The sequence below is a fragment of the Dermochelys coriacea genome, chromosome 3 (assembly GCF_009764565.3).
Source record: "Dermochelys coriacea isolate rDerCor1 chromosome 3, rDerCor1.pri.v4, whole genome shotgun sequence".
NCBI lineage: Eukaryota > Metazoa > Chordata > Testudines > Dermochelyidae > Dermochelys > Dermochelys coriacea.
The window spans coordinates 125,154,677-125,177,333 of record NC_050070.1 but is presented as its reverse complement, the minus strand read 5'-3'; the positions used below and the strand labels follow the sequence as shown (position 1 = coordinate 125,177,333).

General features: G+C 39.4%; 1 protein-coding gene across 18 annotated transcripts in view; it reads right to left on the bottom strand.

Annotated features, from left to right (window-relative positions):
• QKI (QKI, KH domain containing RNA binding) overlaps nt 1-22,657 on the bottom strand; it is a 338,812-nt gene that overhangs the window by 124,327 nt on the left and 191,828 nt on the right. For 9 of the 18 annotated variants that reach the window (XM_043511271.1, XM_043511269.1, XM_043511273.1 and 6 more), the window contains one exon: nt 878-928. The exons of the other annotated variants lie outside the window; for them this stretch is intronic. In XM_043511271.1, the coding sequence (XP_043367206.1) occupies nt 878-928 (51 nt within the window). The remainder of the gene's footprint in view (nt 1-877; nt 929-22,657) is intronic. 18 annotated transcript variants of the gene reach the window in all.

The window sequence follows — 22,657 nt, the reverse complement described above, 5'->3', positions numbered from 1 at the left end:
TTACAATGGATATGAAATCTCAAAAGGATTATTTATTATACATGGAAAGACTACAGGAATCACATCTAAAGAGACATGCACAAATTGACCCATGTAAACCATGCCAATCTAATTGAAGTAGTACATCAGCAACTACTCCATTTTCCCAAGATTACTCCACGGCAGCAGCCAAAGGCTCAGCGTTTAGATTGTGGTACTGAGACAGAGAGCTGCTTCCCCAAACTCTTCTGTGGGTGGCAAAAAGAGGACAAGAGCTCCCTCTTTTTCAGGACCCAAGAATGTCTGTAGGAGACATCTTACCCTAGCCAAAGAAATGTCACCTCCTGGGGGATTAACCATTGCCTGGGGACAGGAGGAACTGTTGAGTTTTCCTACATAGCAATGTAGGAATTGCCGCCACAGTCTTGAGAGGAAGGTTGGAGTGTGAAGGGGAAAGACAATTCTACTTATAGAGGTGTGTATTTTCAACTAACAAATCAAAGAATCTAAGAAGCAAAAACTTGAGAAGCTCCAGCAGCTGGAGGTATGGAGCATAAATAACTAATTTTTAGTAGGAAATCAACCTGATGAAATTTCCATTTACTGATTTATATTTTGAAGATGGTCCCACAAGGAAAAGATCTAGAAACTTTTTTTTAAATGCTTACATGGGCTATAACATCCAGTGGGGTTAAAAAGATTATCTACAACATGTTTCACTAGTTTAATTGCTCACATAGACAAACAGTAAGCAAGCAAAGCTTGAATAAATCTAAAGATATATTCTTCATACAAAGTGTATACAATGTTTGAGGTTTTTAAACTAGGCCTTCTTTAAGTTATATGTACCCCCCCAAAAATTATTGAAATGTTGACAAAAAAGTAAAAAATTACTTGCCTCTACCTCCAAAACTGCTGGATCAAGGTTGCTTCTGCTCTTAAAGGAGACCTGCAAAGGAAAAAAAACATTGGGCTTGTGCCCTACTTTGCTTCTTTAGAATGTTTAAAAGAGGCGTGAAGGTTTAGTTAAGGTGATTTTTTCTGCTTATTTACACTCAAGATTCAGGTCCTGTCTATTCAGGAAGACACCATGATGAATAGAGAACTAATTACAAGACAACATCACAAGAGCCAAGAGGGAAAACTTAGCAATTGAGAGGGAAAGAGACTGTTACATAGTTTAATATTTTGTTTTCTCAACATATTTCACTTCCATGTCTAATTACAATTTGGAAAAAGGATGCTGAGTTAAAGTTCCAATATTCCCATGCCTTCAATTGAGTTGTGAGAGCTAACATTATGCATCTTCTGAAACATGCTGCAAGTCCTCTAGAAAAACCAGGGGAAACCAGTAAGAACATTTCTGATATTTCTAAGGTAAAAAGCAAGCAGAAAATAAATATTCAAAATCACTTTCAGGCCCTCTTTATACATAAAGCAAAAAGAAAGAGTACAAGCCCAATTTTAAAATATCCTTTGCAGGTCACCTTCCATCAAAACATAACGGGAGACAAAGGAAGAAACACGACATGGTTAACTAAAGGCACCCAAACTGCGTATTCTCACTGTTCACTAACCTTTCTTTGAAAAAAAAAATAAAAAAAGAGAAGTTGGCATATATGTACTGGTGGTAACAAGAAACAAACTTCTTGATCAGTTTCCCCGAAATATTGCAAAAAAATTTAATTTCTGGTCTCTAAGAGCAAGCTGCCAATTTTTGGACTAAAATGGAAATTCAAGTCAAAGTTATAGAATGGTGGTAAAAGTAGGGATTGTAACAGGACAGCTGCAATATTAATTATGGATTATTGAGGCACCAGAAATAACTCCATTAAAAACACTGATCATATACCCCTGCATAAGTAGTATAATGCTAAAGTATCACTGTTCTTCAAACAGATGCTCCGAAAGTGCGTCTTAGAAGATCTGATTCTTAGTAGCAAAACAATTAAGCGGTTGTCTTAACTGCACATTATAAATTTTAGTTATCCTGAAAACAAGTTTATTACAACGTGACAGAGAAATTTAGTACAAGAATCCCTTAGAAAAATGCTTTAAGGAAAGTCCTTTGTACTGCTCCCATACACCCCTAAAGTGTATAAAATTACACTTATATTAATAAAAATAGAGAGTGAAGGCATGAATTGTAATTACTCCTAGGGAAATCAAGGAATACCAAACCAAACCAGAACAATAAGCAGGGAGAATGAAAAGGAATTTTAAGGAAACAGAACTCTGATTTTATTTTATTTCATCCTTACTTCATTGAAACTAACTTCCACAATAGCAGGAAATAAAACCAAACTAAGAAACTGAATGTTTATTCAGAACAGTTTAATTTCTAGTTAAATTCTGAAAAGTGCAATGTTCCAAGCTAATATAAAGCCATTTTGACTCAAAAAGCTAGGATTGAAAAACACTTGTGAAAATTATACAACTTGTTTTCCCCTCTCTTTAGGGAAATGGTACATTGATCCTGGAACAGTTCTAGAACAGAGAGGTTTGCTCTTTCTGGTTTATCCAGGTGGTCATATAATGGCATCCGAGAAGCTCTCAAATACTCAAAAATAGAAAAAAAATCACTTTTGTCCTTCCCAGCCTGAAGGAAAATTTACTCGATTAGTTTACATGGTTTATGGGAGGGGGTTATTATTACTTTGTTTGAGAAAGTGGTTGAGTGCCATTGTGTGTCTATGTACGAGTGAAAAATTTATTGTGGCAAAGCTAAGCCAAATAAAAGAGCTTTGCATTTAAATCTGGAAGTGATGACATCCAAGGGTCATTTTAGTTAGATCCGTACTATCAAATACAGGCATGTAGGTAAGTATGTGGTGTTTATGTGACCATTGCTTATTAGCCCCTACTCTACTTGCGCTACACTGATGACATTTTCATCATCTGGACCCACAGAAAAGAAGCCCTTGAGGAATTCCACCATGATTTCAACAATTTCCATCCCACCATCAACCTCAGCCTCGAACAATCCACACAAGTGGTCCATTTCCTGGACACTTCTGTGCTAATAAGCGATGGTCACATAAACACCATCCTATACCAGAAACCTACTGACTGCTACACTTACCTACATGCCTCCAGCTTCCATCCAGGATACACCACACGATCCATTGTCTACAGCAAGCTCCAAGATACAACCACATTTGTTCCAATCCCTCAGACAGAGGCAAACACCTACAAGATCTCTATCAAGCATTCTTAAAACTATAATACCCACCTACTGAAGTGAAAAAACAGAGAGCCAGAAGAGTACCCAGAAGTCACCTACTACAGGACAGGCCTAACAAAGAAAATAACAGAATGCCACTAGCTGTCACCTTCAGCCCCCAACTAAAACCTCTCCAGCGCATCATCAAAGATTTACAACCTACCCTGAAAAATGATCCCTCACTCTCACAGATCTTGGGAGACAGACCAGTCCTCCCTTACAGACAGCCCCCCAACCTGAAGCAAATACTCTCCAGCAACCACACACCACAAAACAAAAACAAACCCAGGAACCTATCCTTGCAACAAAGCCCAATGCCAACTCTGTCCACATTTATTCATGTGACACCATCACAGGACCTAATCACATTAGCCACACCATCAGAGGCTCGTTCATTTGCACATCTACCAATGTGATATATGCCATCATGTGCCAGCAATGCCCCTCTGCCATGTACATTGGTCAAACTGGACAGTCTCTATGCAAAAGAATAAATGGACACAAATCTGACATCAGGAATCATAACATTCAAAAACCAGGAGGAGAACACTTCAACCTCTTTGGCCACTCAGTAAAAGACTTAAGGGTGGCAATTTTGCAATAGAAAAGCTTCAAAAATAGAACAAGAAACTTCTTAGCTTGAATTAATATGCAAACTAGATATCATTAACTTGGGTTTGAATGGAGACTGGGAGTGGCTGGGTCATTACACATTGAATCTATTTCCCCATGTTAAGTATCCTCACACCTTCTTGTCAACTGTCTAAACGGGCCATCTTGATTTTCCCTATAAAAGTTTTTTTCTCTGCTGATAATAGCTCATCTTAATTAGCCTCTTATAGTTTGTATGGCAACTTCCACCTTCTCTGTATGTGTGTATGTATATATCTATCTATCTTCTTACTATATGTTCCATTCTATGCATCCGATGAAGTGGGCTGTAGCTCACAAAAGCTTATGCTCTAATAAATTTGTTAGTATCTAAGGTGCCACAAGTACTCCTATCATTACTAGTAACACTTAAGATTCCTATAACTGAAATAGATTAAAGCAGGGGAAAAAAAATCTCATTGTTCCAGTGTCTTTACTTTGTGTTTTTGATACCACTTTCTGTACAGTCATTTTTCCCTGTTTGTTCAAATATTTCACACATTGAAGGGGAGAAAAACATTTAAAAATATGAAAAAGTGATTGTGAACCCCAAAGTTAGCAGTGGGACTCAAAGACAGGTGTAGTAGATGAATCTACTTTTAAGTCTGAGATTTATTGATTTCAAAGTTAAGAGTTTTTAAGACAAAAAGTTTATTGTTACACAACTGTATAAATTAAGCAAGTGGTTGTGAATACCGTGATAGTTGCCAAATATGAAGATCAGCAAATTACTTGTTTTCTTTCAAGTCCTATGTACTTATTTATATGAACCCAACACTAGAATACTTGTATGCTTCACATACATTAATTTAGCCACTCCCCACCCCACTGCAGTAGGGAAGTGTTATCTCATTTTACATATAGGAAACTGAGGCAGAAAGACTGACCATAAAGCATTGACATAGGAATTCTGTGCCATAGCTTGGAACTGAACCAAGACATCCTGAATTCCAGTTCACTGTCAGAACATATTTCCTTCTATTAACATGTAATTTATTTTAAAAATTACTTTTTTAAATGAGAGAACATCTTTGAAAGTCAGGGACTCCAGAAGAGATTTGCTACAACAGAACACACAACTACTAGACCATATACTGAAAGTTCTCTCTCTACAAACCCATCTGGTCTCTTAAGAAGATACATTAGTAAGGAAGACACTTAAAACTGTTAATCCTTCAGAGTACCTAAATCACAGAATACAGCATTAACTGTATTGTACACCAGCTCTGTGACAAAACTGTCAGTCAAAAAACTCCCTAGAGATGTATTCAAACTACATAACAATGATGCTGATAAGTAAATGAACAGTACAAAAAGCTTCCTGCCACTTTGCTGCTCTCACCATTTCTTACATATGAAACTGGTGTAAGGTTTAAAGCGAAGAATACCTTAACAGAATCCCTATGCCAAACTGCCCATGCTGAATATCTGAAACTCAGGCTGAATTTCATAAAGCTTTCCCATTGGATGATCAACGCTTCTTAATATTTAAGAAGTCACAGGATTATAAATTATTTTCCATGAGAAAGTAACTACAGCTATTGTGCTAATCCATTTAATATTGATGATATTGGTAACATTTGTGCTTAGCTAAGGGAACATTCAGGAATACACAACATTCAGGAAAAAGCTTTCAGAGTAAGCTAAAGTGTCTGCAAGGTGTACGTATTGTAGGAATACTACTTACCTGTAATTTTTTATTTTAATTTAATTTAATTTTTAAGATAGGAGTTAAAATATATCCCAGTCTTGTGTTCCTACTCACACAGATAATCAAATCTGGAAGGAACAGTAGCAAAATCTGACTCACTAAATTGTCTTAGCAGATGAACGCAGCCTCATGCATCTACATTGTTTTGATCAAATTTTTAAAAGGGCTTAGTAAGTAAATATTCCTCAACTTCGGGGGGGAGGGAGGAACATAAATCTACTTTAGTCACTATGTACAGAGACAAATCGGGCATACAGTTTGTCTTCTCCAAATACAAGAGTTACAACAGATCTGACAATGAGAAATGAATCATGCAGGTGTGTCCCTGGAAGAACAAAGCACGCAAATACTAAAGACTTTTCTTCTGGAAGAAAAAGATACCCTAGACAGTGAACAAGAACATTTAAATAAAAATGTTTAAGAAGTAGGATTGTCTCAATCAAGTAAACATATACTGTACAACTTGAGAGGAGACCGGAAGGAAATAAATGAGTTGAATCATTGGATCATTACAATTCTCTTTTTAAAAACATGTCACTGATAAACCAAAACTGGATTAATGTCATGACACAAAATGTGTATACAGTAATATATATTTGTTTCAAAAATATAAATAGAAAACTATACAGTAGATCTGTAAATCTTCTGGATGGGAAGTGATGGAAGCCTTGCTACCATTGCTGGCATTACTCTACCTAAATGAACCTTGAAGGTGAACAGGACCTTTAAGCATCAATGATGCTTAAAAAAAAAAAAAATCCACAATGAAAAATGCAGTCAGATGTATTTTTAGATGCAGTTTGGTGGAAGATAGGCCAGATGAAATTTATTTGCTGATGTAAACCTATTTGCTGGATTAACTAAGTGTTTGTTTCCCTTCCAGACAGCCTATTTTACATCCAGATTTTTGGAGGGCATCTCTGAAATGGTGATGAGGGTATGAGAAACCTATTAGCAGAGTAATTAACCACAATGTCACTGTAAAACTATCTTTGGGAAAAGATCTCAGATGCAAACATGTACCACAACTTTTTGTAACTATGGAGTGTGGATGAACCACCAAAATGTGAAACTCACTTATATGACAAAGGACAAACTGAAAGCACTACCGCCTGAAAAAATAAAGGAGATCTAAAATTTGACCTAACAAATCTCCTGACTTTATTTTAAAATGCAGTAATCCTGACAAGATGACCTGCAAAGGAAAATAATTGTTGGAATCCTATTTTGCCTCTATTATTCTTAAAGAAAGTATAAATATACCTTCCCCACCACAAGAGTCATTTTCTGCTTACTTTTACATGATAAATATGAAGTCTTGTCTTCTGCTTATTTTTACATTATAAAGTTGTCCCTGTCCCCCTGGTAGTCTCTATAGACTAGAGGACAGAAGAACAGTATTGGGACAATATCACAAGAGATTAGATACTGAAGTATGATCAATTTTTAGATGTTAAACTAAAACAAACAATGTTTTTAACAACTATTTAACTCAAACCCCTACCAAAACTCCAAGGAAAAACCATATTTTATAGTTTCCAAACACTTCTCTGACTGACAAATGAGAAAAGTTTTTGCTCCAATTCTCTAAGCCTCCAAGTATGCCAACATATAAACACTGATAATAAAATTTTATAATCCTGATATTTAAGGAAAAAGAATACTTTAAAGTTTTCTACACCCCCGGCTCCACACCCAAGGGGTGGGGGTGTCTGTCTCAGGGCTGGGAAAGGGGCAGGGAATGGGAGAGGGTTCAGGGTGCTGACTCTGGGAAGGAGTTTCGGAGCAGGAGGGGACTCAGTTTTGGGGACTGGAGTGTGGGAGGGGGTGTGAGCTCCGGGCAGGGCTTAGCTGAGGCAGCTCCCTGGAAGTGGCGACATCTCCCTCTGGGTCCAGCCAATGGGAGGTGCAGAACTGGTGCTTATGTTGGGGGCAACACACAGAATCCCCCTGGCCATCCCTGTGCCTAGGACCCAGAGGGAGCTATCACCACTTCCGGGGAGCCGGATAGGGAGCCTGCCAGCCCTGCACCAGCCAGATTCCTGGCAAGCACCCCTACAATACTGGGACAAATGGCGTCCCAATCATATATTGGTCAGGACGCTGGACAAAGTTAAATATCAGGACGTCCAGTCACCTTAACTGCTGGATGCAGTACAACTGTTCTATAGAACAGACCCATAGTCAATAGGGGCAGCTACATTGTGAAACATGTTCCACAGGCCCCAACACCACAACACACAACAGAATGCTAAGTATTTGTACCATTGATTTAATACAGACAAAATTTGAGCACGAGTCCACAAAAATCAGACGTGATGGTGTAACGGGTACACGGCAGACTGAAAACCTCTGCCAGTAAAGCAAGTTTCAGGGCACACTTTCATGACATACTTCTTGCAGGATTCTTCCTTTATTTGAGAATAGAACATTACAAAAGGTGTACATCAGGAGTGATGCTCCTAGTGATGCACATCTTCAGCTCTGATCATGAAAAGGTGTGCTGGGTTTTCCACTAAGTTGTGTGGAAATCTTTTAAACTTGACAATTTACAGAAGTTAGTCTCAAAAGATGGACTATTCCAAGGAGGCGGCCAAACTTCAGTTTCTAGATACATTTTACATTCTAAAAAGTGTTTTGTTTGTTAGAGTTGAAAGAAATTTAAGATCACATCTCTTTAAAATTTCCCCAGAGTTATTTTTTCAGGCTTTTACATCATCAGATTTTAAAAGTGAAACCTACAATTTCACACCAAGCTTTCAGACAATTTAAACACCAAATTCAAGGCACCTTTCGGTAGGAGTGTAGATTTTTTTTTTAAAAAAAAAATCAGAAAATTATTTGGCTTGCTCACCTTAACTGGTATTTTTCCAACTTGAAGATCAAAATAATATTGGATCTCAGTGGAAAATTTATATTCTGAGAAGCTGCATCCCTTACTCTGCTACCCATCTGGATTCCCAGCTCTGCTCCCCCAGTTCATCCCGACTCAACAGTCCTCTTGCCCTGTCTGCTCCCCAACTACTGTTCATGCCAGAAATGATAGCAATTTGCCCAAGAAACAATTTCCAGCTCCACTGGGGAGGCAACTTCCTAAGGATCACCACAAAGTGAAGCCTCTCTCGAAGAAGCCTTACAAGACTAGATAGCAAAAAGAAAAGGAGTACTTGTTTCACGAAAGCTTATGCTTATGCTCTAATAAATTTGTTAGTCTCTAAGGTGCCACAAGTACTCCTTTTCTTTTTTGCGAATACAGACTAACACAGCTGCTACTCTGAAGACTAGATAGGAATCCATGTGGCAAACTGTACACATATCCAAGAATGGTGGGAAAATGTACAGGTGTGGTTAAGACCACCAGGGAAGGCAGCGGTTTCATACATGCTCAGGGCTGAGGAGGTCTTCTGGTGACGGGGACAGACACTCAAAGAAAAGAAGGAATATTTTTCCAATCTTAAGCTTAACATGCTTAAAATTGGGAATACTTTCAACACGGAGGAAAGGCTTCCTTTCCACTATATCCGACAACTACAATTTCCCACAATTCCATCTCCCTTCACAGCTTCCCTAAATACTGATGTTCAAAAAGTCTATAGCAGAGAAGCTCTGCTACAGTGACCAACCTCATTATGGTGACTTGACATTGGTTTGAACAGGATTCCTCTCTTCCAGACATCATATACCAAGGCTACTTAAGCTTTCGTTGATAATTAAGAGGGATTTTCACTCATTATATATGAAAACCCAAAATGCACACCTCAAAATCTTATTCAAATGCACAATCTTAACTCCAAGCTAAGAAAAGTTTAGGAAGAAATTAACAATTACACAGTTAAAAAAATAAGTCAAGTATCAGTCAAGTATTGCAGATAACAAAAATCAGTTATATGAAATCATGTATTCGACTTAAATTGAGGCACATACAATATTAGTAAACAACTTACAAAATGAAATAATGCATTCATCTAGGACAACTGACATTCGAGAGACAGATGAATCAACTTCATGTGAAGCTAAATGTTACACTGACCCATTCCTATTCATTACAAATTCAGCATCCTTACTTGTCTGTAGTACTTGAGAGGAAATTGGGACACCAACAGAAGAAACCACATGGAGATCACTTTATACTGAAAATGTCAGTCTACAAAATACCAGTTCAACCAAAATCCTAGATTTTCCCACAAAACACTCTGCTTTTCCCATTTTTAATAACTGTTTGTATATTCACTTTAGTCATGCAATAAGTTGGACTTCTAATAGTTATCCCAGAATGTTCTATGAAATGTATCCATCACTTATACTCCCAACAAAACACTTATCAAAAGATGAAAAACATAGCAAATGTATAATCTTACATTTTCTATTAAAAACACTGTCTTTAGGCAAGTCATTTTAAAGTTTCTTTATATAGCTTACAAACATCAGCTAAGATTATTGAAAAAAAATTTCCAAGCCAGTTTGCTTTTCACCAATTATGCTGTTTGTCCGCTTTCGGCATTTTATTAGACGTAAACAACAAAACCAGACTGGTCAGTTTTGAGGTGTATCATTCACTTAAACAATGTTGTGCTTAGCTTTCCAACACTACTGGAGAATGTTTCAAAGCCTCATAAAACATTGCTACTGACACCAGGTTAGTGAAACAAATTTACAAATTGTAAGTCTAAAATTACTTGATACCATACTTTTATTTAAAAAGTATAAAGTATGAATACACACAGAAATCATGGAAGAGTATAAAATATGCATTTTGTTTTTTCTAAAAGAATGTCATTCAGCAAAAAAATAAATACATAAAAGCAACCAGCATTTGGCTAGGCATATCTTCTGAAAGTTTTCTAGATTACAATCAGATGAAACCATGATCATCTAGTCGGACTTAGCATTTTCACCTACTTTCACCATATTCATGCATCAGGCCTACAACTTTTGGGTGAATTATACCCAATTTTTATTTATTTATTTATTTACTTATTTATTTGAGACAGACATCCAATTTGATTAGAACACTTCAAGTGATGGAGAATTCACTACTTTTCATTAAGTTGTTCCAGTGGTTAATCATGCTTCAAAGATTTTAATCTTTCTTTCAAATTTGAATGTGTCAAGCTTCAACTACCAGCCACTAGATCTTGTTATGCTGAATTAGAGAACCCTCTAAAATCAGGAATCTTATCCCCAATAAGGTATTTATAGACAGTGATCAAGTCATCTCTTAAACTTCTCTTGGATAAAACTGAACAGTTTCTTAAATCTCTCTCTATAAGGCAGGTTTACCAGACAATAGTCATTCTTGTTACTCTATTCTGAATGCTTTCCTATTTTTCTAAGCCCTTTACAAAGTCTGAACACCAGAAGCAGACATTCCAGTAATGGTCTCTCCAATGCTACATATATTTTAATACTTTCTCTCCCTACTCCGACTTGATATTTCCATTTTAACATCCAAAGATGATGATAGCTCTCTTAGCTGCAGCATCACATTGGAGATTACATTCATTTGGTTATCTGTCATGATCCTTAAATCTTTTAGGGAGACTGTTTCCAAAATATAGTACCCCATCTTGTAATTGTGACCGATATTAATGCTTGTTCCTAAGCTCAGAACCTTCCATTTTGCTATATTTAAATGCATGTTTGCATGAGCCCTGTTTAAAAAGCAACTCATATTACCCTGTTCAACTGACTTGTTCTCCTTATTTACCACTTCACCAATTTTTATATCTGTAGCAAAGCTTTTATATTTTCTTTCATATCACTGATAATGTGTGCGCACATACACATACACACACACTAGCACTGAGCCAAGAATAGATAATTAATTAGAGTACCCTACCAGAAATCCCCTCATTTAACAGATTCCAGTAACAACTCTGCTTTCTGATCCATAAATTAACCAGTTTTAATCCATTTTGTGTGTGCACATCAACTTTGCATAATATTAATTTTTGTATTAGCATATCATGGAGTAGTAGGCTTTTATAAGGGAGTTGACTTAAGTATATTGTAAGTCAACAGCTATTTTTAAATAAAATTACAAGTTTAGTTGATAAAGGTATCAGATTTGTCTGAAATTGTGTTTTCCATAACCCAGGTATACTGTCATGTTAACAACCCAGAATATATTATTTACTGAATCTCACATCAACCATTCCAAGATTTTGCCCAGGACTGATATCAGACTAACTAGCCTATAGTTACCTGGATCAGCCTACGTACAGAATGGTAGCAGATTTTTGTGAAACAATTATAATTAAAAGTCACTTTCTGAAAAATAGTTTTGTCCTTGTAAATATTTATCAGCAGCTGTAATTTAAAACTTCTTGAGACACCACACATTAGCTGTTCTGATACGCAATACCAAAACATAAGCTAAGGTGTGATGATTATTCAATTTGTGGGATCTTGTGAGAATTCAATCCCTCAGTCAAATTAAAATAAAGTTTTCCTCTGTAAAATTGTCATTAACAACTATTTCGATTTCTATTCTAGTCAATGGAAAATACATTAAATCGTTGCTTCAAAAAGGATCTTTACTCATTTGCATGCCCTTAGATGAAAGGAAGTGAAATAGATTTAAAAAATCCAATGTTTATAACTAAGTAATAGAATTCAGTTCCAACTCCTCATCTTTAAAAGATCTGATTTTGTATTTCATGGATATTTAAAAAATTAGAACTTTTGTAAAATGATCAATGATGTTGTTCAACTTTTTGTCCAGTTCACTATTAGAAAAATCTTGCAATCAGCTTCCTGAAAGAGACAATCTGTCCAGGCAGACTGATTTTGGGGACTACTAAGTAGACCATTGGTTCTGAACCAGGGTGGTACACAGAGGTCTTCTGGGGGGACATCCACTCATCTAGATATTTGCCTACTTTACAACAGGCTACATAAAAAGCACTAGCGAAGTCAGTACAAACTAATTTTATACTGACAAAATGAGAAAGTAAGCAATTTTTCAGTAATAGAGTGCTGTGACACTTGTATTTTTATATCTGATTTTGTAAGTAGTTTTTAAGTAAGGTGAAACTTGAGGGTACACAAGCCAAATCTGACTTCTGAAAGAGGTATACAATAACTCCTCACTTAACATTTTCGCAGTTAATGTTGTTACATTGCTGATCTATTAGGGAAGAAGCTCGTTTAAAGTTGCGTAATGATCCCTTATAATGCCATTTGGCAGCTGTCTGCTTTGCCCGCTGTTTGCAGGATTCTCTGGAAGAGCAGAGCCTCCCTGTGGCGATTAGAACAGGGTGGAGGGGGGAAGAGGGGAGGGGAAAGAGGTGGAGAGGACGGGGACACAGCTCCCCTAAATTCCCTGTAAGGTATGTGGCTCTGCAGCTGCCCAGCAGCAGTTCAGGTGTCCCTCCCCTTACTGCCGTGCTGCTCATGCCCTGTGCCTTGGAGCTGCTCCTAGGAGCTTCCTGCTTGCTGGGAGAGGTGGGGAGAGGGGTGCTGATATCAGGATGTCCCCCTGCTCACTCGTTCTACACAAAGGAGTGGAGGGCCTCAGAGACAGAGACAGAAGGGGGTGGGTGGGAGCTTGCTGGAAGCTGTTGCTTCCTGTCTGAACTAGCTGAACTGTTTAAAAGGGCAACATACTTGAAGTGGGGTCAGTGTACTTAAAGGGGCAATGCACGCCTCTCTCTCACTCATGCATGCACCCCCTCCAGCCCTTTGGAAAGTCAGCACCTGTGCAGCCATGCATGTGCTGTCAAGAGGAGGGAGTGGTGCGCTCAAGCTGGATAGCTTGGGCTCATCATGATGTTCAGTTTTTGCAGGGAAGTTTTTGCAGCTACTGCCCTGTATCTATTGTGTTTCCTTCCTCCTGCCTCAGTCCATGTTGCTTTGTAGAGTGAGAGGCTAGGACACAGCCCTTGAGGGCTCAGCCGAGTGCTAGTTCATCATTTAGCAGCAAGGCATTCCCTGGGAAATATTCCACCCTCTTACTCCATCACCTCAACCAAGCTTCACAATCATTCATTGCTGTGTACAGTAGTAAACTATTTAAAATTGTTTAAAACTATACTGTATATAATGTCTTTTGTCTGGTGAAAAAAATTTCCCTGGAACCTAACCTTCTCCCCCCCCCCATTTACAAATTGAATTCGCTTAACATTGTTTCGCATAAAGTCACATTTTTCAGGAACATAATGTTAAGTGAGGAGTTACTGTAGTAGTCTGGAAAGGTTGAGAACCACTGAAGTAGATAGTTGTGAATTTCAGATACAGATTAGTCGAGCGTGATGGATTCTTTAAAGGTTTTTTTCATCCAAACTGCTGAGTAGGAAAGAACCCTTATTTTTCAAGTGATACACTTACTCTTGCTTGGCCTAGCCACTCCGGGAGAATGCCTTATTCCAACTCAAAGTACTCCAAAAATAAGTTACGGGGAAGGTGGAAGCATGGCCATAAACTCTTAGATGTAGTGACAGAAGATGACTTGATGCCCTTGTCCTTGCCCACACAATCAGACCTCCAAAGCCATGCGACATCAAGAAAGGCCCATGCTTCCTTCTCTGGCAACTGACCATTGTTGCTGGGTTCCACCACCTCCTCATGAGCCAACAACTAAGACACAAACAAGCCTGTAGACTAGGAGACCGGCTAGCAAACAAACTTTAGAAGAAGCTGAAAAGATCACTTTCTATGGCAAGCAATATTCTATAAATGTTTGAAATGTTTTAAGATTGAAGAGGTCACATGATCTTAAGTATGCAACTGAACACGTGTAAACCCCCAAAGGACAGCTCCTAAATTTCCCAACAGCAGCTATGACTTAAGCTTCTTATTCATAAATAAGCATAAATAATCCATGCTTTCCATTACAGGAGTTTGTGGATAAACACTCAAATTTTTGGTTTGTTAAACATAAATTGGATTATCAAAGTCTTCCTTATAAAGCATATGGGAATACCTGTAGCCAGCCACCAAGCAGGGGAGGGAGAGAACCAAAACACTGATATTAACGAAAGAAACAAGGTGGTTTCTCTGGGTTTATAAATAATTCTTAGCGAACTCAACTGGAATTCTTTCTCCCCTGCATGTTCCTTGTTTGACCGAACTGTTTGAATACTGAATTGGCTCCAATATTTTTTGTGTTTTAGAAGTCAATTTATGAACAATCAATTTTTTAGACGTTGCATAATTGTTTACTGATGTGAAATTACTGTATTTTAATCTATTTTATTTTTAACCTAGTTATTTGGATTTTTTTGCGGGGGACGACGACAATGTGTTTGTATAGCTTTATTTTAGATTACAGCTAGGTATAGTTAATAAAACATATAAAACTGGAGCTATCTCATATCAATGTTTCTTGAAATAGATGCCTGGGAACTTTAATTAGAGAACTTGTGGGGTAAAATTAACTAAGGTAGCCTTCTAAAAGGAGGCTCCAATTTGATGTTCTCACCAGCACACAAAATGTTTTTCTCCAGTTTTAAAAAAATATGAGAGAGAGAACAGTGAACCAGGGAACAAAGACTCAGAATACAATACACTCCAGATGTGACAAATTCACTTTAAGTATTCAAGTGTTGATGTTCCACTCTTCTAAGGCCTTGTCTACACTACCAAGTTTTGACGACAAAAGTTACGCCGCTTTAATTAAAGCACTTTAAACAAACCGATGTTACATGTCCACACTATGCTTCTTGTGTTGGAAGAGCACATCCACTTAAGTAGCTTTTGCACTGACAGAGAGCAGTGCACTGTGGGTAGCTATCCCACTGTGCAACTGGCTGCAGGGTGCTTTGGAAAGGGTTTACAATGCCTCATGGGGCAGGTACAGCATCACATGATGCAGGTTTCTCAATCCCACCATTCCATTGGCATCCTACTAGATAGCCAGCCACTTTTCAACTGAAGTGTATGGGGGTGGGGGGAAGAATGTGATAGGGAGTGTGTGTGGGGAAAGGGAGAGACAGAAACAGAGTGTATGCTGGGGAAGTGAGAGAGATTGTGTGTGAGGGGAGCATATATATGAGAGAGTGTTCAGGCTATGCAAACTACTTATCATAGAATCACAGAATATTAGGATTGGAAGAGACCTCAGAAGGTCATCTAGTGCAACCCCCTGCTCAAAGCAGGACCAACACCAACTAAATCATCCCAGCCACGGCTTTGTCAAGCCGGGCCTTAAAAACCTCTAAGGATGGAGGTTCCACCACCTCCCTAGGTAACCCGTTCCAGTGCTTCACCACCCTCTTAGTGAAATTGTGTTTCCTAATATCCAACCCAGACCTCCCCGCACTGCAACTTGAGATCATTGCTTCTTGTTCTGTCTTCTGCCACCACTGAGAATAGCCTCCTTCATCCTCTTTGGAACCCCCCTTCAGGTAGTTGAAGGCTGCTATCAAATCTCCCCTCACTCTTCTTCTGCAGACTAAATAAGCCCAGTTCGCTCAGCCTCTCCTCATAAGTCATGTGCCCAGCCCCTTGATCAATTTCGTTGCCCTCCGCTGGCTCTCTCCAATTTATACACATCCCTTCTGTAATGGGGGGACCAAAATTGGATGCAATACTTCAGGTGTGGCCTCACCAGTGCTGAATAGAGGGGAATAATCACTTCTCTCGATCTGCTGGCAATGCTCCTACTAATACAGCCCAATATGCCATTGGTCTTCTTGGCAACAAGGGCACACTGCTGACTCATATCCAGCTTCTCATCCACTGTAATCCCCAGGTCCTTTTCTTATGGGGCGCCTCTATGCTTCTCTGCCCATAACATCAACAGCTTGCTTTCCTTAATTATATCCTTGCTCCTGATGCTGGATTATACATGTGATGGTGCTCCTGTCTCTCTCTATCCTCAATAGGCCATTCTAGAGTCTATGCTAAAAGCACAGAAGGAAAAAAAGAAAAGAAGTACTTGTGGCACCTTAGAGACTAACAAATTTATCTGAGCATAAGCTTTCGTGAGCTACAGCTCACTTCCTCGGATGCATGGAAAAAAAGGTTACTCATCTTCTTGGGACTTGTCTGTTCACATGAAACACCGCTGTGACAATGCCAATAAGTACCTACACAGTCTTGCCCTGAATTAATATGAGGCAGGAAATGCTCACAGGCATGGAATATTGTGCACAACTCAAATATATTTATGTATAACCTGGAATCATATTCAGTCCACAATCCCTGAGATTACAGGTCACTCAGATGTGCCCCCCACCTTGCAGCAGAGGTATCCATTACTAAATTGATGGAAGGGAAGGGAGAGAGAAGGGAACTTCTACACACAGTCTTGGCTTATCCATCAATCCAACATCCTGTCCAAGATGCATACCAACTTGTCTAGGTGGTGAAGCGGAGGACGACAGACCGACTTCAGCCAAGCCTGCAGTGCCTTGAGCAGTCATGTATGTACATGCATCTACTTGACCAAAGAATCTGATGATGATTCTTGAAGGACATACCTGGGAAGTGGCAGGAATATTCTGGCAGAAGTAGGACTCAGGAACTTCCTGTTGCCAGGATCAATACCCACATGGAAGCAGGCATCCTGTAAGTCAATGGCAGCACACCAGTCTCCCAGATCTAGGGAGGAGATAATTGTAGCCATGAATACCATCCTGCTCCTTATCTTCTTTACTTGTTCAGGTTCCAAAAGTCTATGATGGGACTGAGTTCCCCTTTGGCCTTGGGTATTAGAAAATAATTGGAATCCATACCCCTGCCTTGATGTAGAAGGGTCACCTCCTCTAAGGCCTCTGAAGAATGTAAGGTTTGCATTTTTTTGTTTTAGTACAGACTAATGAGGAGGTCCCTGGAGATGGACTGGGTAGTAGAAGGGAAATAGAAAGGAACTGCAGGATATATCCCAATTGCATCAGGCTTAGTACCCATTTGTGCAAGGTGATGGACTACCACATATATAGAAAATGGGATAACCTGTCCCAGAAAAGTGGGGAATGGCCAGTGAAATCCTGGTCAGGTAGCATGCTGTTTTTGACATAAGAGTCAAATCAGCTGCTTTGAGTCCTGAGGACATCTAAATGAAGAAACCAGGGAAGTAGAAGGCATTGGCCTTCTCTTCTGTGACCTTTGCCTCCTCTTAGATTATCAGTCTCCTGGAAGATGTAATACTGCTGTCTAGGATGTTACTGAGAATTATATTTTGTCCTTTTCATCACCTGCATATAGAGGTTCAAAAACTTCAGAATTCCTCTCAAGTCCTTCAGGGAATGCAAAGTCTCATCTGTTTTAGATAAAAGCAAGATACCTCAAAGGGGAGGTCCTCAATTGTCTGCTGCACCTCCACAGGAATCCTCACTGACTGCAACCAGGAGGAATGGTACATAGTCAGTGCTCATGCAAAATCCACCATGTCCAAAGAAGCCTGAAGAGCTGATTAAAAGATGAGGCATCTCTGAGTGACATGCAAGTACAACTGGACTCCTTTCAATTAGATAGTCATATCTCCACAACAGAACATGGTGATCAGCAATAAGGAATTATAAACTCACCGTAGAATAACCCATTCTACCAAAATGGTCACATTTTTGGCACCTTTGTCTTTGGGGATAGCCGTAGCCCAGTCCTGACAGCTTCTCTTGTTCACCACATGCATAACTAATGAGCCAGGTGCGGGATGTAAACAAAATAGTTCAAACCCATAAGATGGAATCCAATATTTTCTTTCTGCTCATTTGGCTACAGGTGAAACAGAATATTTTGGCCAGCTGCATAACGACCCTATTTATAGGCGGGACCACCTTTCCTGACACTGTGGAAAGGAAAACTTCAGTGAGCTTCTGGGTATTCTCTTCCACTATCTCACCCACTTAAATGCCCAAAAAAGCTGCCATTTTCCTGAGGACCTCTTGATATACCACAGTCATCCGGGACTGGAGATGATCTCTCCAATACTAGAGCCTCATCAGTGATGAGGAAGATGCCTTAAGCAAAGGAGATAGCTCCTGTGGCTGTTGTTGCAGTATCAGAACAGGGTGTGGCTCAAGAGAAGGCTGAAGTAAGTCCTGTAACCTAAGAATCCAAAAGCTGATCAGTATCAACCAGCACACGTCTCGATACCAGGAGGAGAAGGCTCCCTCCTGGAGGATCTAACTCATATGAAGTATTGGCAATGTAGATCTGGATGCTGGGGCATCCCCCCCATGGCATCCAACAGGCCACTGATGGGGACGTATGGTAGTAGGCCCCAGATACGTCTGTCCCAAGCGTTGAACTCTCTGGCTGAACTCTTCTCAAAACAACACCGGTGAGAGTGGAACCAAGAGGAAGGTTTGGACTCTCATTATGGATATACCTGAGAGACTACTTTGAGTCTGACGAGGAATCAAAGTATTCCAAGAACCAGGGTGGCATGGTACCAGAAAGGGGTCCTCAGCGATCGAGATCTTGATCTATGTCAGAGATGCAGCACCGGAGGAAGTATGGATGGCTTCTTAGCTGCTGATAACAAACCAAGTGCAGGGTCCGGGTTCTGAACCAAACCAGAGGAGAAAAATAGTGTTGAGCCCAAAGCTGGTGGCCCTAGAAAAGGATTTTCTGTGCCCATGACCTAGGACTTTTGCCCTGAAGTAACAGTGATGGTGGTAAACAGGTACAACAATCACTGGCCATAGCATAGACTCTACAACATAGTACAGACATGGGCTACTGTCCTGTAGTGATCAGGGATGATTGCTCTGCTACCACTGAAGAAGCAAGTAGTCTCATTAGTCCCTGAGAAGGCACCAGAGTCAACAGATTAGGTCTCTCTGAATTAAGGATGTAAATCTAGTTTAAAAAGGTAACCGTTTAAATGATTAAAATTATATCGTGTAACCTGTCAACTGATTAAAGGGAGAGGGGCCGGGGCTGCTCCGGGCTGGTGCTGCTCCAGCTGGCTAGCTGGCCTGGGGGTGGAGCTGGGGCTAGAGTGGGCCAGCGTGGCTGGAGCTGCTCCAGCCAGCCCAGGGCTGGGAGTTAACAGTTAGGGTTGGTTAACAGTAAGATTAATGCTTACCGATTAACCATTTAATATTTCACATCCCTACTCTGAATAAGCCAATACCAGAGTGATGAGCCAAAGGATGCTCTCTACCGTTGGTACTGGAACAACCTTCTATGGAAGAGTCCCATACTCTGATGCCAACTTCTGCTATGTTTTGAGGCCAGATCTGTTCTGATGTCTTGTGCATCAAAGACTATCCTCCCGGATGACAGGAATCTCCTGCGACCTCTCTGTATCCACAGTGTGGGGAGCACTCCAGCAAGGAGACTTTTAAAAGCTTGCCTTGGATGATCAAGGGGGATCTGATGTCAGTCTAAAAGCAGCCTGATTCAGATTACATTGGAAACACTCCTCTCTCAGCTTCCTCAGTCTAGTCTTGAAGCTGTGACAAATGGAGTACTTGTCTCTAATATGGCCCTCATCCAAAGATTTGAAATAGGGGGAATGAGAGTCACTGACAGACATAGGCTTCCCCAGTACCTGGCAGGGTCCACAGACCCACCAGACTGGAAAAATCAAACTGAGAACTAAATCTGAAAATGAAATACAAAACAAAAATAAAAAGAACGTCGAAGTACTAAATCTGAGTACCAGCGGGTAGAATCAAGTAGTTTTGTTCACAGGGAACACTGGTGGTAAGATGGAACTGAAGGAGGAGCCAGGCTGACCCCATGTGTGACCATCTTTAGGAAACAACGTAGAACTTTCCTCTTTGAGAAAGTCCTTCCTTCTTAAGTGCTGTTCAGAACACAATGACCCCATTCTATTTATAAATACCTATCAACCTCCCTCCCCAGAACAAAAACAGACTCCAAGCCAAGTTTTGACCCCTAAAATTGATACATGCCAAAGATTCCATGAAGTTCACTAAGGACTTCTGCATTGTTATCTGATTTTATGTGGAACTGGCTCAGATACTACCATGATGGGCAGCAGTATAAAATCCTAAAATGGTAACTGACAATTTTGGCATTAGTCATCTAATTTTGTGTGCCCAATTTGAGACAGCTAGGGCCTGACTTTTCAGAGTATTTAGCATTATATCACACTTTATATGTTCAGGAAAGAGCTCCCACTGACCTCAGTTGTAGATGAGTGCTTAGCACTCTGCAAATCAGATCCCAGGTCTCAAAAAAATGAGAAACACTGGCCAGCTGAAATTTTGGTCTACATCACTTGTCTAGCATCACATAGGAAGAATCCAGTTCTCCAGAGCAGCATTCAACTGCCTTAATGATCAGACTAATCTCTTTTCCTGCAGTCTTCTGCCTCATTCACTTCACACCTTCCGCAACAAGTGATGGAGGGGGTCATATATAACTTCATTCACTACACAACTCTGATTCATTCCCAGAGCATACTCTGCACTGTGTGAGGCAGGGGTCTTTTGGAAAAAATGTGTGTTCATGCAATTAAAAAGTGTATCACTGCATATGTACAAGGAAAGCAAATTAAAGATTCACAGGCAACCTTAATTCTGACAGGTTTCAGAGCAGCAGCCGAGTTAGTCTATATCCGCAAAAAGAACAGGAGTACTTGTGGCACTTTAGAGACTAACAAATTTATTTGAGCATAAGCCCACCTCATCGGATGCATAGAATAGCATATAATTACACACACACACACACACACAGGTAAGTTGGAAGTTGCCATACAAACTGTGAGAGGCTAATTAGTTAAGATGAGCTATTATCAGTAGGAGAAAAAAAACTTTTGTAGTGATAATCAAGATGGCCCATTTAGACAATTGACAAGAAGGTGTGAGGATACTTAACTTAGAGAAATAGATTCAATGTATAATGACACAGCCACTCCCAGTCTCTATTCAAACCCAAGTTAATGGTATTAGTCTGACAGCTAATTAGTTAAATTCTGACATTTCCTAATTTTGGGGTGCTTAACTTTGCAACCATAATGTTTTTTTTTTAGATAGTCTTTTTGGATGTAATTTTTTATGTTTTTCACAAAGTTAAATTTGAGAAAAAAATTCCCCCATGTTGGGAACCATATTGGCCCTTGACATTCAGAGCTCACCATAAAATTACCTTGTCTAAGTTAAAGAGATGAAGTACATCATGGGGGAAAAAAAAAAAAAAAAGATAAACTGACAGCTTGGAGAATGGAAAGACAAGGTGGGTAAGATAACTACTTACGCTAAACCATCTGTTCCACCTTGCATTTTGCTGTGATGTTGGGAGTAAATTTCCCAGACCTGAAGAAGAGCTCTGTGTGGCTCGAAAGCTTCTCTCTCTCTCTCTCTCTCTCTCTCTCTCACCCACCAACAGAAGTGGAGCCAATAAAATATATTACCTCACTCACCTTGTATCTCTAACATCCTGCGTCAGACATGGCTACAACTATACCGCATGCAGCCTGAGAATGTTCATAGGATGACCTTTAAAGATGTGCACATTTTTATTCTCGACTTATTTCTCATGTAAATCAAAGATTTCTATTAGATTCTTCAACTTCTCAAATTAAATCAAATCTACTTATCAGATTAAATCAAGTTTCTGATCATTTTAAAATATTTTTATTTCAAACTTTTGTAGAAAATTCAAGATGATTACTTCTGAAAGACAACTAGAATCATCTTTATGGGAGAGGCAGAAAGGGGCAATTTGTTAAAGGTTTAGGACAAAAAAAAAGCCTGTTCCCAAGATACTGGTTGCAGTCATTGAATAAGTAAAGAAAGATTGGGGACCTCTGGGAAGTGACAAGAAGCTGCTGAAGGTACATCACAAACCTACCTAAGTGGTTTTCTGCTCTACCAATAGGGCATGGATATAGATAAATTTAAATTTAGCGTGCACAGTTAGGCAACTAAGTACATATTTAAGCACCTTCAGGGATTTGGTTGTTAAGAGGGGATAAGCACCCAAAGCTCCATCTGGAGTGGTCAGCACCCCTAAAAAAAAATCAGGCTCTTTATTTAGATGCCCAACATTAGGACCCCAAATATGTAAATTCTGGATATAACTGATATACCATTATTAACTAAGTCTGGAACTTGCCATTAGAGTACACACATGACTTATAATTTTCAAGGGCACACTATATTCCTTTTCTCTAGGCCATTTTGTAAGTAATAGCTCTAATCTGAACCATAATAACCAAGAACAGGACA